Genomic DNA, 15,378 nt, shown 5'->3' with positions numbered 1-15,378 from the left:
TCTTGTTTTTATATCAAAGAATTGGAGAAGGAGCGACTAAAACTAAGCATCTTCAACATTATATATGCATCAATGCACTTGGATGTGCTTCCATACTGCTAGGATAAGCAGTTGAAAAACAGAAATAATGCTCCTCCACCGAAAAAGTACTTCTTCCATTCCAACTCACTTCCAGTGCTCAACTGAGACTGACTCCTTCCATTCTAAGGCAGTTCTGCCAATTAGAAATGTACCAGATGCTGCCTATAATAATACAACAACAACAACAACAAAACAAAACCTACTGTTGGGAGAACTCTCCAGGGGTCACCTATTCCAGACCGCCTCTGGGCAACACCCATGCTGTTTGGGAACCATCCCGCAGTGACAACCGGCTCTGCGGTTTGTAAAGCCCACCAGGGAAAATAATTACACAACTGGTTCCGCTACCTTTAAACTACAATCAGGACATTTTCCCTCCTGTCTTCAACAAATCCCTCCCAGCGGCAATTTAAGCCCATTTTCTATTATTCGGTGTTCAATGGGAATGGAAACCAGCTGCTAGCTTTACCAGTCTACCCACAACAGATAGCTTGGCTCACACACAAAGCTCACAAAGCTCAAAAGAACCATGATGAGTTGGTTCCCTCCACAAACCTTCCTAAAATGGCTAGAGCACAGTAGGTCTCTGTGAAATCGCTTAATTCTACAAAGGAGTTAATACCTAGGGAGACTATTTTTTACAAATGATTTTTTTGATTTCACAAAACAAATTCTGAGGCTTGTGTCGCCAGTTAGCAGTAGATAGCTAATGTGTCAACATTTCTCTCCTGAAGTACATTCATGCTACATCATACATTTAAAAGACACCAAATACTATATTCCTGTCCTTGATATTCTAAAGCAGGTATCCTTCTCTTGACTCTCTTACCTTGATGGAATAACCTTTCTCTTAATGATTCAACATTTCAGGCAGGACCTACGGATGTGGGCAAAATGGGTGCAGGCAATCAAAAGGTTACTCTCTTTTTAATTGCTACTCCAAAAAAAACAACTTCCAAAGAGTGATTTCTTTATTTAGTACGAACCCTGATTGAATATCAACGATGTTTAAGTCACTCCAAAGAGTGCTGTGTATGGGAACTAGAGGGAGCTGCATGGGAAAGAACTTCCCATAGATAAGAACTATCTTGGGGGGAAATTTAAGATTTGGTAATACCAATGGGTTTTAATTCTGCTCCCAGGGAGATGGTGCTTTTCTTTTCTTCATCTTCTCTCATTAAGTCACTGGTCAGGGAGCAAATGACTCTCTCTAGCATTAACTTAGCTCACTGAATACTGGAATACTGTGGTTACTAGGGCTTGTAAAAGAAGGCTGACGGCCAGTTCTCATTATTAAGCAATGAGCATGGTAATAGTGGGCAACAGTTTCACAATCAGTGCACTAAGGATCTGAAGCAATAATAAAAGCCAGCGCCTATTTGTGGTAGATTCTGACTGAATCAAATATTTGTGGCAGACATTAGGAAAGGCAATCTCATTTTTCTGCCATCTCAGAGAAGGAAGCTTGGGGGAAAGAATTCCCTATTCTTTTTTACCCACTCTTTTTACCTTCTTGCCTTCCCCTCCTCAAAGTATGCCCAAGTCATCTACCTCACAGATTCTCCTCTAGCGCCATCCTTGTCTAAGCCACCGCCATCTTTGATGGTACTAGAGCAATAGCCTCCAACTTATATCTGCTTCTACTCTAATCTCCCTACAATCCATTCTCCATAAAAAAGCTGAAATGAAATTGTAAAATGTCAAAGAATGCCAAATCCCCTAGTAAAATCTTCCAAGGGCTTTCCATAGCATTTCCAATAGAATTCAAACTCCTTAACGTGGTCTATAAAGGGGTATATTACCTGGTTCTGTCTATATATCAGACCACACCTCCTACTATGCTTTCATTATGCTTCAGCCTCTTTGATACTAACAGCATTGTTGATATTATTCTCACCCTTGTCGTTTCAAGAAACCCTGAATCTTCTCTGGCCCTTTTTCAAATCTGCCATAAAGAAGTCTTCTTATAACAGGCACTGTTCATTTTCTCCCCTCCCCACTAAAAACCCTTTGTACTTTCTTCGTTACACCACCAACACATAAATTTCAGAGGTCCCTAAATTTCACCACTGATTACCAAACTATTATTGTGAGTCAGTCTGCCTAGGCCATCTGTACAAACAGTTTTTGGGTTTTGGATATGAGGTTGAAATAGTCTCCTAAAAGTCAAATTTTAGAGAGTTATCATGAACAATGAGTGAAATGGATTATGGGAAATCATGCACATATATAAGTATCAGCTTGCATTCGATAAAAATGAATTCTAACAATATTTGTATTGTAACTTACAACTTCCAAATTTCAAAGGGCATGCATGACCATCCATGGGGAAATCCACCAATCTCATGGGACACTCTGCACTTATGGTGAGTCTATAGTGGAAAAATGCAATTAAAATTAACTCTTACTTTACAAATGATTTTATGACACCTAAAATGAGAAGGATGGAAAGAAGGAAGGAAGAACAGAAAAAGGGGGAAAGGGAAGGAGGAAAGAGTACGAAAAAAGCATAAAAAAGGAAGAAGGAAGAAGAAAAAAAATGACTACCTCATTGTGTATAAAATAGTGCCATTTCTCATAATTCTAAAAAGCTTATTTGGAGCTGTCATATTATGTGAAACCGATTTCTTTCCATTCCTGAAGAAAGTATCAGGGGTCCATACTTTTGTTACCATCATATTGTTCAATCTCAAAATTTCAATGGGGCCATCATATTTTAGTCTTTTGTCAATCCATGTCTGTCTGAAGAACACATCCATTGTGTATTCCTAGGGAAATTAGTTTTTGACATATTCAAATCACAGATGACTACACATAAATATGCATTAAATTCTAGCCTCCTTTTTTTTTCATTAAAAAAAAACTACCCAAATAAAAACTAAATTAATAGGAACAGAAATTTTCTTAAGTCAATGGAGCTAAAAGATCCTCAGCAATTAAAGCATGTTATGTCTACCTTGATAACTTAATCTTCTACTTTATTAGATAAGTAAATTACCATAAACATGAGTCATTCAAGATTAATTACCGTAATTTAATAGAACCACCAGCACCAAATAATTACAGTTGTACTTTAGACCAGGTAGCAAAATTAGTAAAAGTGTAACAAATATCATGGCATAATCCATCATAAAATTGTAGGCATCTCTAAGACAAAATAAAATTTTTAAAAAACCAATTATATATTAACAGAATTTTTAAAAGTTAACCTAAGAGCTTCAGGTCAAGGAAGAAAGGTCAAGCTCGCTCTCTGACCTTTAAACTGCATATATTTACTATTAGAGGCACAACTGAATGGATGAATTCATCCTGATCAGTGTTTGGTGTTCTAACTTCTTGAAGCATGAGAGAGAGGCAGGAGGAGAAGGGGTTGGGGTGGGTACAGAAAGTGAGAAATTGGGCCAACATGTAATACTAAACATGATTAGGGGAACAGTATAGCTTCATACAAAAACTAATTACACTCTTCAATTGTCTCCTCCTCAATAATTTTCTAAAGGGAAAAAATTACTACATAAAAGGTTGTGCCATGGAGACTAGTAATAGGAAAGTTTTCCTTGTGAGAATAACTCTAAACCAAAAAATAGTTAAATGTTAGAGCCAAAATGCAAATTAAATGACTTACTCCTTTTAAACTTTTGAAACTAGGCGCTTCTTTGACTTGCTAGCTGTGTGTAATTAATGACAAAATAAATATTAAAATATAAATGGCCCTCTCTTCTGAATGTTTTCTTCAAACCTCAAGAGGTACATTAAATTTCCTAAGTACCTACCATTTCAACATCAGAGACGGGTCCAAAGCTGGTGACATATATATCAGTTTTTACTTCTGTAACAGGACCTAGTAGGTATAAAGTAAATGAGTGAAAAAAAATTACCAATTTTATAGGCAAGGAGGATAAAGAATAAATATAGATATGATATATCATGTTTTTATAGGGATCTTAAATTTTCAGTGAGATGATGCATCTCTCCAAAAATGGAAAAAAAAAAATGTAGACAAAAGAACAACAGAACCAGAAAGCAGTGTTTATTTATAGGCAAAACAAACAAGCAAACAAACAAAAAATACCACCCTAGTTACTTAGGGGAACCTTGCTTCTTCAAAAACACATTACCTCCGGGCACTGTCATGACAGGCAGTGCAGGGGGAAAAAAGCTTTCAGCCTTTGTAATTTTTTATAGTCCATCATCTGATCAGCCATTGAGCTGTTAAAAAGAGGAAATGTAGCTACAAGAGTGAGGAGACAAACCCTAAGAGTTGTAAGGGATGCATCTTTGGAGAGCTGACAATTCTGGGAAATAACTTAAGCCCAGAAATGATTCAAGTCACCTTTAACAATCAGCAGACCATCCACTGGTGACTGAGATCAAAGATAAACTCTCCTACAAGTCAGACCTATTCACTTCTTGCCACCTACTAGCCATTTCATCTTGGGCAGGCTATTGAACCTCTCAGAAGCAGCAACCTCAGATATAAGCAAGACTGTTGATAGGGATCAAATGAAATTTTTCATACAAAACCCTGAACACAGTGACTCTCTTACAAGAGTACGTATTAAGTAGTAGTTTCTCTTTGCTTCTGATAATGGCCACTACTGAGATTCTTTCCCAGGCCTAAATAAGACTGGTTCAGAAACAAACACATAGGTGTGTTTGGCAGAAGAAAAAGGTGGGGGCATCTGGACCATGGGGGTGACACAGGTTTTAGACAAAGGAAGATTTCCACAATCTGGGTTTAGCATGGTGCTTAAAATCAGGAACTATGGAATTTAAATTTGGCTCAAACACTTTTTAAATATAATTTTAGTCAAGCCATGAATCCTGAGAGGTAAAGGTTTTAATGAGTATTAACTGAAATTATAAATGTAAATGACTTGTCCCAATCTCTAGAATATAATGCACTCAGTAATGATAGTAGTTATTATATATACCTTTTTTATTACTAATAAAAATAAAAAAAAATTGTTGCCCTCTTGGATACCATTTAAATGATAGTTTATAACATTGTTTGGCCAGAAGCTAGATAATCCATACTGGAAAGAATAACATCTGTTATCAAGATGGGTTATTTCCTTTGGATACTGGTTGGGCAATTGGATTTATGCCAAGGGGCGGGGGGGGGGGGAGAGAAAGGAAGGGTAGTTGGTATAGCTTAATGCCCTAGGTTTAAAGTTGTCTTCATAAAAATGAATCAGAATATTTCTCACTGTATAGAACAAAGAATGAGCCGCAGGAAGAAAAATAATTTGAAGAAGAATGAGAAAATTCTTTCTTAAATAAGTATCCTAAGTAAAATATATCCTTTGTAAGTATACTGAAAGAAAAGTCATAGATTAAATTGATCCATCATGAGCTTTCATTAAAAAACACCTTTGGAAAACAGAGAAAATAAGTTACTTAAAATAATTAAGTTTGCATATGTCCTGAAATGATTTGACAACTGAACCATTTGTTTGATAAGATTCTTGAGAATTCAAAAGTTACTTTATGTATATATATATATATGTATATATACATATATATATATTTAAATTTTTTGTTAACATACAATGTATTACTGTTTTCAGGGGTACAGGTCTGTGAATCATCAGTCTTACACAATTCTCAGCTTTCACCATAGCACATACCCTCCCCAATGTCTGTCACCCAGCCACCCTATCCCTCCTACCTCCCTCTCCAACAAGCCTCAGTTTGTTTTCTGAGATTAAGAGACTCTTATGGGGAGGGGGGTTGGGAGAAGGGGGTGGGATTATGGACATTGGGGAGGGTATGTGCTTTGGTGAGTGCTGTGAAGTATGTAAACCTGGTGATTCACAGACCTGTACCCCTGGGGATAAAAATATATGTTTATAAAAAATAAAAAATTTAAAAAATTAAAAAAAAAAAAGAGAGACTCTTATGGTTTGTCTCCTTCTCTGCTTTCCTCTTGTTTCAATTTTTCCTCTCCTCTTTCAAGATCTTCTGCTTTATTTGGAATTTGAGAATCAAAAATTTCTTTAAAGATCAATTTAGGGCAGTAGTTTTCAAACTTTCATGGATCAGAATCACCCAAAGGTTTGTTAAAGCAGCAATGCTGGGCCCCCACACTAGCCCTGCTGATTGAGTAGGTCTAAGGTGGAGCCTGGCAATTTGCATTTCTAGCAACTCCTTAGGTGATGCAGTTCATTTTATTCTAGTTTACAGACTGTGTTCATCTGATTTCTAGAATAGTATTTACCCAACTATGTCCTGTAAAATATTATTACTGTGTATTAAGTGTTCAATGGGAGTAAGGGAAGTATATAAGAGGAATTAGGCCAATGATATTTTTACTTACAAATTTACTTTAAGGTGTGTGGGGTTATGCTAAGTCTTGTAGTTACAGTGATTCCATGATAATAATGGGTATTTTCCAATTCTTATATAATACTTTCTTAATGATTCTTGGAAAAATATTTATGTCTGGAATTACAATCTTCGTATTGTTTAGTTTGTTTGTGACATTGTTCAGTATTTGTTTTACATGATCGTAAAACATGAGATTAAGTGAGATTCTAAAAATATGTGATTGGAAGAGAGATTTCATTTGGACACCCACTCAATAAACATTCACTGAGTGAGCACCTGCTGAGTATCAGGTTCTGTACTAGGCCCTGGAGCTAGAGTGGTAACCAAGACTTAGGAGTTCCCTGTCTCACTGGGTGTTATATGTAGGTAATGAATCACTAAATTCTACTCCTGAAACCAATATTACACTACACATTAACTAACTAGAATTTAAATAAAAATTTGAAAAATAAAATAAATTTAAACACAATATATAAATAAATAAATTCCCTGCTTCAGGGAGTTAACATGCTATTAGAAGAGTCTGAGTGTAAATAATAAAGAAATAAATTGGATGGAAGAATCTTTTTATTCATAAGAGGTACAAATCAGGCTGGTAATGGAGTAAGAGGCTGGGAAAGCCTAGATTTTTGAGCCACTCTTCAAAGTGAAAACTTTTAACTGAGACCTGGAGGGTAAACATGAGCCACTGGAATAACAGAGAGAATTGTCATTCCAAGAATAAAGTACTGCAGGATAAAAGCTCAGAGTCAGGAGAGACCTTACTGTGTTCGGGGAATAAAAAAGAGGCCAGTGAGGCTGGCACAAAGCAGGTAAGGAAGAGAATGATAAGAAATGAAAGTCACATAAACAGAATGAAAACCAGTCGGTGGGCAGAGACCTACTCCTGAGTCCATATTCTAAAAGGGCATTTTTAAAAAAAGATTTTATTTATTTATTTGACTGAGAGAGAGAGAGAGAGAGATCACAAATAGGCAGAGAGGCAGGGAGAGAGAGGGGAGAAAGCAGGCTCTCTGCAAAGCAGAGAGCTGGATGGGGGACTCGATCCCAGGACCCTGAGATCATGGCCTGAGCCGAAGGCAGAGGCTTAACCCACCGAGCCACCCAGGTGTCCCCTAAAGGGGCATCTTTTAAGCAACATACTTAAAATACACGTTCTAGTGACAGTTGTTAAAACTACATGGAAAAAAACTTATAGAATCCTGGTGACAGATGGACCACACATGGAGAGGTTGTTATGTGCTGAATTATGTTCTTCCCAAATTCATGTGTTGAAGTCCTAACGCCCAGTACCTCAGAATATGACTGTATTTAGAATTAGGGTCTTTAAAAAAAGAAATTAGGTTACAATGAGGTCTTTAGGATGGACTCAAATCCAATGTGACTGATGCCCTTAAAAGAAGAGGAGATTAGGACACAAAATCACACAGTAGAAAGACCATGTGAAGACAGAGAGGATAACCATCTACAACAAAGGAGAGGACTTAGAGGAAACCAAGCCTGCTGACACTTTGATATTGCTATTGTTTAAGCTACTCTGTCTGTAGCATTTTATAATGGCCTCCCAAGCAAAAGCATACAGAAATACAAAAGAAACAATTTTCTTCTGTTCTTTCCTAAAGTTTTCTCCCTCTGATACTCAGTTCAGCTCTGCCTTGGGCTATAAGGAAGTTTGATTTTTATCCCTTAATCATTGGAAGGCCATCAAGAGTTTGAAGTAAGGAAATTATATGATTTGAATTATATTCTTTATAAAATCACTCTGGCAGTTGTTAACAGTAAATTATAGAGGAACAAGTGTAGAGGAAGGGCTCTTGTAAAAGGCTGTCTTACCAGCCTAGTTGAGAAATGATGATGGCTTACACTAGGAATGCAGCAACAAGGATGGAGGTTAACAGATCACGGGGTGTGCTGGTGTGTCACTGCTCACAGGGAAAAAGATTTTTCCCCAAAGAGAAAAGAGCAGAGATATAATAATTCTATTTATTGAAGGCCTACCCATGTGCCAGGAGGGCTACTAGCCTCTTTCCATACACTATTTCATTTAATTCTCACAACACACTCCAAGGGTGATATTATCATGAGAATTTTTTGAATCTGGAAACTGAGCTCACAGAGTTTAAATATCATATGCCAGAGCCAGAATTCTAACCCCTTGGATTGATTTCCAAGTACATTCTAGCTTCACTATGGTAATGATATAATTAAATAATAAATCAGTAGTTAATTGCTTATGTAATGGCCTATTACATAATACGCCATATCCAAATTTCCTAAATTTTATTTATGCCTAATTTCTGAGCTATGTTCTTGCAGCTCTTTCTATGCCTTTGTTCTTATCTTAGTATAGCCTGTTTGGGTCTGTCTTTCTTCCCTTAACAGCAAAGACGAAATCTTAATCCTCTTTTGAACTTCTCAACTAGCATAATGCTTTGCACATACTAGGTGGTGAATATCTACATGTCTGTGTTCTTAATATCATCCCACCAGTGATTTAAAACTTCCCAAAAAGAAAAATTACTTGGATTCATTTGTTATACCAGTTAAGCTAAAAATATTTCCTGATTAAAGCAGAAAATGTGTCTTATTTATATTTGTATCCTTTCCCAGAACTAATCTCAGGCCACAATGTAATGGGTTTCCAATAAATCAGTTTTCTATGAATAATGGTCGCTATGTAATTAAGAATAATTCTTAGAGACGCTTCCCCTAACACTACTGTTTAGGATGTTCAAATCAACCTTACTAAGAGCATAATTACATAGAAACCAGATAATTTGGGGCTTGGAAGGACTTCTCATAAATGTATAACATCAAAGACATATTTTATTTTAAAAATCCTACTTCTTTGGTAATGGAGGAATGTTTTTTAATCCCCAAAATATAGTTGGCATTTTATAAGGCAAACAAAGTGATCTTCCGTAGGGTCTGAAAGAAAGAGCCAAATACCAAGATGAAATGCAGAGGAATATTCCCAACTTATTAATGAGTTGAACTTAAGTGGACAGTAGAGAAACAATTCACAACGTGTCAGATGATTTTCCACTGCTAACTTTACTTCAGTTGTATGGACTTGGTCAAAGGATATAACAATTTAATTTTTTCCACCATTAACAGTATCCAATTTGCTGTAACACCAGGAGAAAGACCTCAGATGTTTTGCTAATACTGAAACATGTCGATCCTTATTCCTAGTGTGTCCCCAGTTACCCACTTGAGGACATATTTCTGGTTTTTCAGCCACCTAAGATCATGCATCCAGCTATGGCTTACAAAACACAGCTGATGTGTTTCTAAAAATCAAGTACTTAGGACATATAATAACAACAAGGAATCTTGAGTGATATATTTAAAGAAATATCTAATTTTGTTTCTCACTAAAAATACAGAAATGCTAGCCTTCTTACAGAATAGACAAAGAAGAGATATCCATTGATAACACAGGAAAAACAGAGCTATCAAGTTTTACTTAGATGATATTAATAGTGTTTCCTATGTCCTATGATCCTTCTATCAATCCAGGTCAACTTTTTAAATGACTAAAGTACTTAAATACATAAGAAGAACATTTTAAAAAATAATGAAATATGAGCAAAAGACAAAAATGCTCCTCACAGAAGGAAAATTCTTATAGGCAATAAAGGTTTGAAAGATGTTTGACCATATTAAAAATCAGAAAATTCTAATTACTTCACAATCCAATGCCATTTCAAGTATATATATACATACATATGTATATATATGCACACACACATACATATATATGTATGTATATGTATGTATATGTATATGGTTGAAGGTTTTGTGGATCCTGAATCTCATATTCATTGTAAATGAGAGTTTGAATTTGTAAAACCACCAAAGAAAACAGTTTGGCATTATCTCATCAAGTTGAACTCCCACTTACATGAAGATCCAGAAAAATCCATTCCTGGATATATATGCAAAAGAAACTTTTGCACATTTACAGCAGGAAATTTGGGCCAGAATATTCACAGCAACACAATCTTGGAAATAAGCAAAATGCCTACTGCCAACAGAGAAGATGAATAAACTGGTTCCTATGAAGTGGAAATATCACACAGCAGTCCAATGAATGATCTATAGCAATATGCAACAGCGAGAATGAATCTTAGCGATACACGATTAAGTGGGGGACCAAAAAAAACAAACACACACCTAAAGTTAATATAGAACATGTTCAAAACCACTAAATTTTTGTAATTGAAATTTAAATAAAAGTTGAGTTAAAGTAATATTCAAAGGAAAACTATGAAATAATTTAAAAAGGACTCAGAATGGGGGTAAGTGTGGTTGGGGCAGACAGGAGGAGAGCATGAGGGAGACTCCCTAGCAGACTAAAAGTTGTCACCGTTGTGCAGTTCAATGACTTAACTGTTGTGGTTATGACAGTTCAATGGATGGGTGGGCAGATCAAAAGAAAATCACATATGGACCAATAATGAGAGTAATTGTTAAACAAGTATTCTTAATTCAGAATCCAGTTCTGTATACAAGAAGCTTTTAAAAAGAAACACAATAAAAGGGCCTAGAAAATAATATAATGAACGTTGATGTATTTTTCACCTAAAAGAAAACAAACAGCCCAGTGAAATATTATTTACATCTCCATAAAGTTACGAATAGCCGATATCTAGATTTTACAGTGCCTTTTTGGGGAAACACCAAATATCCTTGCCCTAAAGAAAATGCAACGATACGACAGTGGTGGTACATCTTTTTTGCTATACCAAGTAAATAAAAAATAAATTTCTGTTCTGGATTCTGTAGTCTCTTATCATCTCAAGGGCATCTTTCTTTCAGCTATCCCTTCCCTCCACTGTGATATTACATTATCCCCTACTAGATTATTCCAGTAGTACACAGATGTATTCTGATATTTCTAATCTTAAAAGAAGGCAACCTTCCCTCTTTCTCTTCCCCTTCACATTTTGAATTTCCGGGGGGGGTGGGAATCCATACACACTGCCTCGAGTTCTTCCCTTTCTTTTCACTCTATCATCTATTGTAACCTGTTTTTCATGCTCCGGAGTCACTTAACTTCCTTCCATCAGTATCTAGTTTTCCCTATCTACAGCATTTTTTCCATGGACTTTAAAAAATAATTTAATTTCTCCCATTTGTAAAGAAGCTCTCTTGATCCAACTTCTCCCTCCACGTAACCACCCATTTCTCTGCTCCCCTGTACAAAAATCCAGAGGCTCCTCCCATCCCCCCCCAATCAGATTTTTACATTCACCACACCACCAAAGCTGCTCTGTCAAAATCAGCGAAGAGGTAGATATTGCTAAAAGTAGTAAACAACTTTATGCAATTTTATGTCCTGTTCTTTCTCAATCTATCAGGAGCATTAAGAAGTGAATGATCAAAAAAAAAAAAAAGAAGAAGAAGAAGAAGAAGAAGTGAATGATTAATCACACCTCCTCTTTTTACTCACCATCCAGTGTGCATACTCTGAGATTTTTCCTCCTATGTCAAAGGCCCCCCTCCTCAGTCTTCTTGGGACAGAGATTCTTGTGAACTCCCCACCTCTTAACACTGGAAACTTCAGAATTCTATACCTGTGCCTCTTCCATATCATCCTTAATCTCTCTTTTTTATTTTTTAAGATTTATTTGACAGACAGATCACAAGTAGGCAGAGAGGCAGGCAGAGAGCGAGGAAGGAAAGCAGGCTCCCAGCTGAGCAGAGAACCCAATGCAGGGCTTGATCTCAGGACTCTGGGATCATGACCTGAGTTGACAGCAGAGGCTTTAACCCACTGAGCCACCCAGGCACCCCTCATCCTTAATCTCTTATGGTCCCTGTAGTCTTATGGCTTTAAGTACCATATATATTGACATACCAATCATCCTGCTTTCCAGATTCATCTTCACTTAATGTCCAATAGGCATCTTGACTTAACATATCCACATACAAATTGTCCATTCACACCCCTCATCTGCTTATGCCACAGTGTTGGCAACTCTATTTTTTAGGTGTTCAAGTCAAAAACTTTTGGTGTCAGACACCTTTTTTTCTCACATTCCTCATTCTAGCTGTCATTAGTGGACCAACTCTTTGAAACCTAGCCAGAACCAGATCATTTCTTCCCACTTCACAAGCTCCATGCCTCTGGCTTGGTCAATACATCCATCATCTCTCACCTAGTTAATTATGAAAACTTCTATGCATTTGCCCTTGACCCCTAAGTGGCTTTTGTCACTACAACAACCAACGTGAGTCTTTGAAAATTGGGCAGTTTAGGACTTGCCCCTGTTGGAATCCCTCTAATCACTTGTGATCTGACTCAAAGTAACACTAAAGTATTTATCAGCTTGCAAAGCTTTACACAACCTCATTTTTGTATCATACCAACCCCTTCTTACTCCTCAGTCCTGCTAAACTTGACTACAGCAACTCTAACTTGCATGCTTTGCAGTTTCACACATAGTGTTTCTTCTAACCCAAACGTGGCTTCTCCTTTTACCCACTTAAGATCATTGTTCAAAATATCACCTTCTCATTGAAGTTTTTCCTACTACTTTCATTAAAACTACAGCCCCTCTCCTGCTTTTTAATATTCCATAGCAGTTATCGACTTCGGACAGTATATTTTACTTATTTTCTGTTGCTCATTTTCTGTCTCTTTCACTAAATTGTCAGCTCATGAAGGCAGGGAACTGCATTTCTTTTGTTTACTAATGCATTTCTCGGTGCCATCCTAGAACAGTGCCTGACCCATATCACATGATTAATAAGGAGTTGATGAAAAGTGAATGAAATGAAATATCTCCATGTGTTTAGCCTTATCTTACTTAATCTTAAAAGAATTTGAGAGGATTCTCATCCTTCCTTCCTAAGACATTCCATTCTCTTTACTTCTAGAATTCCACAGGCTCTGAGTGCCTATATCACATTCATCCTCCTCTGACAATTCCAGGTTTTCTGCCCTTCCTCAATTGTTAGTGTTCTTTGAGGCTTGGTGCTGGTCTCCTTGCCCTTTCTATACTCAATTTTAGGGATCTATTCTCATAGTGTTGTATGTTGGTGAGACTCTTGTGTATCTGCAGTTAAAACTCTTTTGTGATATCCAAATATGTACAACCACTAGGACCTCACATATTTATTCTAACATTCTTCACATATCCACACCTGATTTCTTGATTTCACCCCATCTCTCTTCTCCCTCCTTCCCTCCTTCCTAATTTAAAAAGCACCATCCTCTACCCACTTTCTCAAAATAAAAATCTAGAAGTCATTTTTTTACTTCTCCCTCTCCTTTACCACCCATATGAAATCCATCTCCAATTATCTGTTGAATTACACCTCCAAAATGTACCTCAGTTTTTCCACTTAAATCTATCTAACTTCTTTGCTGGTCTCCTTGTTCCAATATTGCCCAGCCTCTGTATCTAAGTTTTTCTTTTTATTATGCAGCAACCAAAGGGATCACATTATAATCTGAGTCATATCAGGTCATTCCCTCCACCGAAAAAACTCCAGTGGCTTCCAGGTTCACTAAAAAAGGATCAAAACTCTTTTACAAAGGGCCTTGCCTGCTCTGGCCTCTGCTTACCACAAGGAGCTGGACCTGTGAAATTCTTTTTCTTGTTTTGATACTACCCTCCCGGAATGCTTTTCACCAAATTCCCTTCACTGTCTGAATCACACTAACTTGTCATCTACCTTAGAATCCTTACTCTTTCTTCCTTCCTTCCTTTCTTTCTTCCTTCCTTCCTTCCTTCCTTCCTTTCCTGCCTGAGAACAGCTTTTGCTTACCTTTTCCATATCCATCACCTTCAGGGCTCAACTTACAAGATATTCTTCACCATTTGAAAATTTATCTGAAATAGATCTCTTACCCAGTTAATTCTCTATCTTAGCATGCTTTTAGACTGTTCCACAGCATTATTTTTAATATTTTGTTATTTGTTTCTTTGTTATTTTTATCTCTCTACACTGTTCAGCTCTAAAGTTCACAAGAGCCTGTGTCTGATTCAGAATAATACCTTTATAACCTCACATTGTTCCTGATACATAGTGATCTCAATATCTATTGGTTCAACAAATGGATGTTAAATGACAGTGACAAATCAAAAGAGAATGAAGCTTTATTTTTCTGTTGCCCTGGGGATTTGAGGTGTTCTTTTTGTCTACATATTTATTTTTTGTAGACATTCAATTAATAAAGCTAGCACACGGTTAGTGCATTTTGGCTAGGATATAGATCATTTGAAAACATTGCAAGAATATTTTTATTTGTGTGGGGAACTTATTCCAAATTTACCTAAGTATATATACTTCTCCATATTTGCTTTTCCATTTTAAAATGTTATTTGAGCTTTAGAATAAAAGTTTTCATTTCGCTCCTTTGGGGGAAATGCAGTTTTGCTTATTTTAATAACCTACTTAGGAACAAGAAGGTATGTTAATGAAAATTTCACTCTTGGTAAACAGAAGGATGTAAGAAAGCTTTAGAAGTGGATGTCGCAATAGACCAGCTGCCTGGTCTATTGGTGGTCTATTAGTTTTAGGGTTCTAGAGCAATTCATTGGAACTTTTCCCAGCCTCCCCTCTAAAATAGGGATGATGCCCGCCGTGCTTATCTCTTTGTGTTGTTATGAGAATCTTATTAAAATTGTATGTATAAAGGTTTCCAAACTGTATAGGACCTCACTAACGTGAAGTCCCACTAGGCTAGTGAGCAACCTCGCAAAACTGACCTGATGGTCTGTTCCCATTTCAGGGAAGTTGTGGAAGATGATCCAAGGCAATTATCATTAGTTGAAGTATCTATTACTCCAGATCATGTGCCTCAAAAGACTGAAATGTACAAGGGTTGTGTGATCCTTCAGTATATGTAGGGGTTAAGGGCTGGCTTCCTAAGCTATCTCCTAGAGGTTAATACCTTAGCTATGCATTTTTAAGATGGCGTAGAACAGTGTTGAAAGCAACTAAGAGCAT

General features: G+C 36.7%; 1 protein-coding gene across 1 annotated transcript in view; it reads right to left on the bottom strand.

Moving 5' to 3' along the window:
• Positions 1-15,378, bottom strand: part of GABRA4 (gamma-aminobutyric acid type A receptor subunit alpha4) — a 69,813-nt gene that overhangs the window by 50,404 nt on the left and 4,031 nt on the right. Inside the window, exons 3-5 of the mRNA XM_082728037.1 lie at positions 3,855-3,922; positions 2,629-2,849; positions 2,371-2,453 (exon numbers count right to left, since the gene is read on the bottom strand). Of these exons, the coding sequence (XP_082584163.1) occupies positions 2,371-2,453; positions 2,629-2,849; positions 3,855-3,922 (372 nt within the window). The remainder of the gene's footprint in view (positions 1-2,370; positions 2,454-2,628; positions 2,850-3,854; positions 3,923-15,378) is intronic.

The sequence above is a fragment of the Mustela nivalis genome (genome assembly GCF_964662115.1).
Source record: "Mustela nivalis genome assembly, chromosome: 4".
Lineage (NCBI taxonomy): Eukaryota > Metazoa > Chordata > Mammalia > Carnivora > Mustelidae > Mustela > Mustela nivalis.
This window is presented reverse-complemented; position numbering and strand designations above follow the sequence as displayed.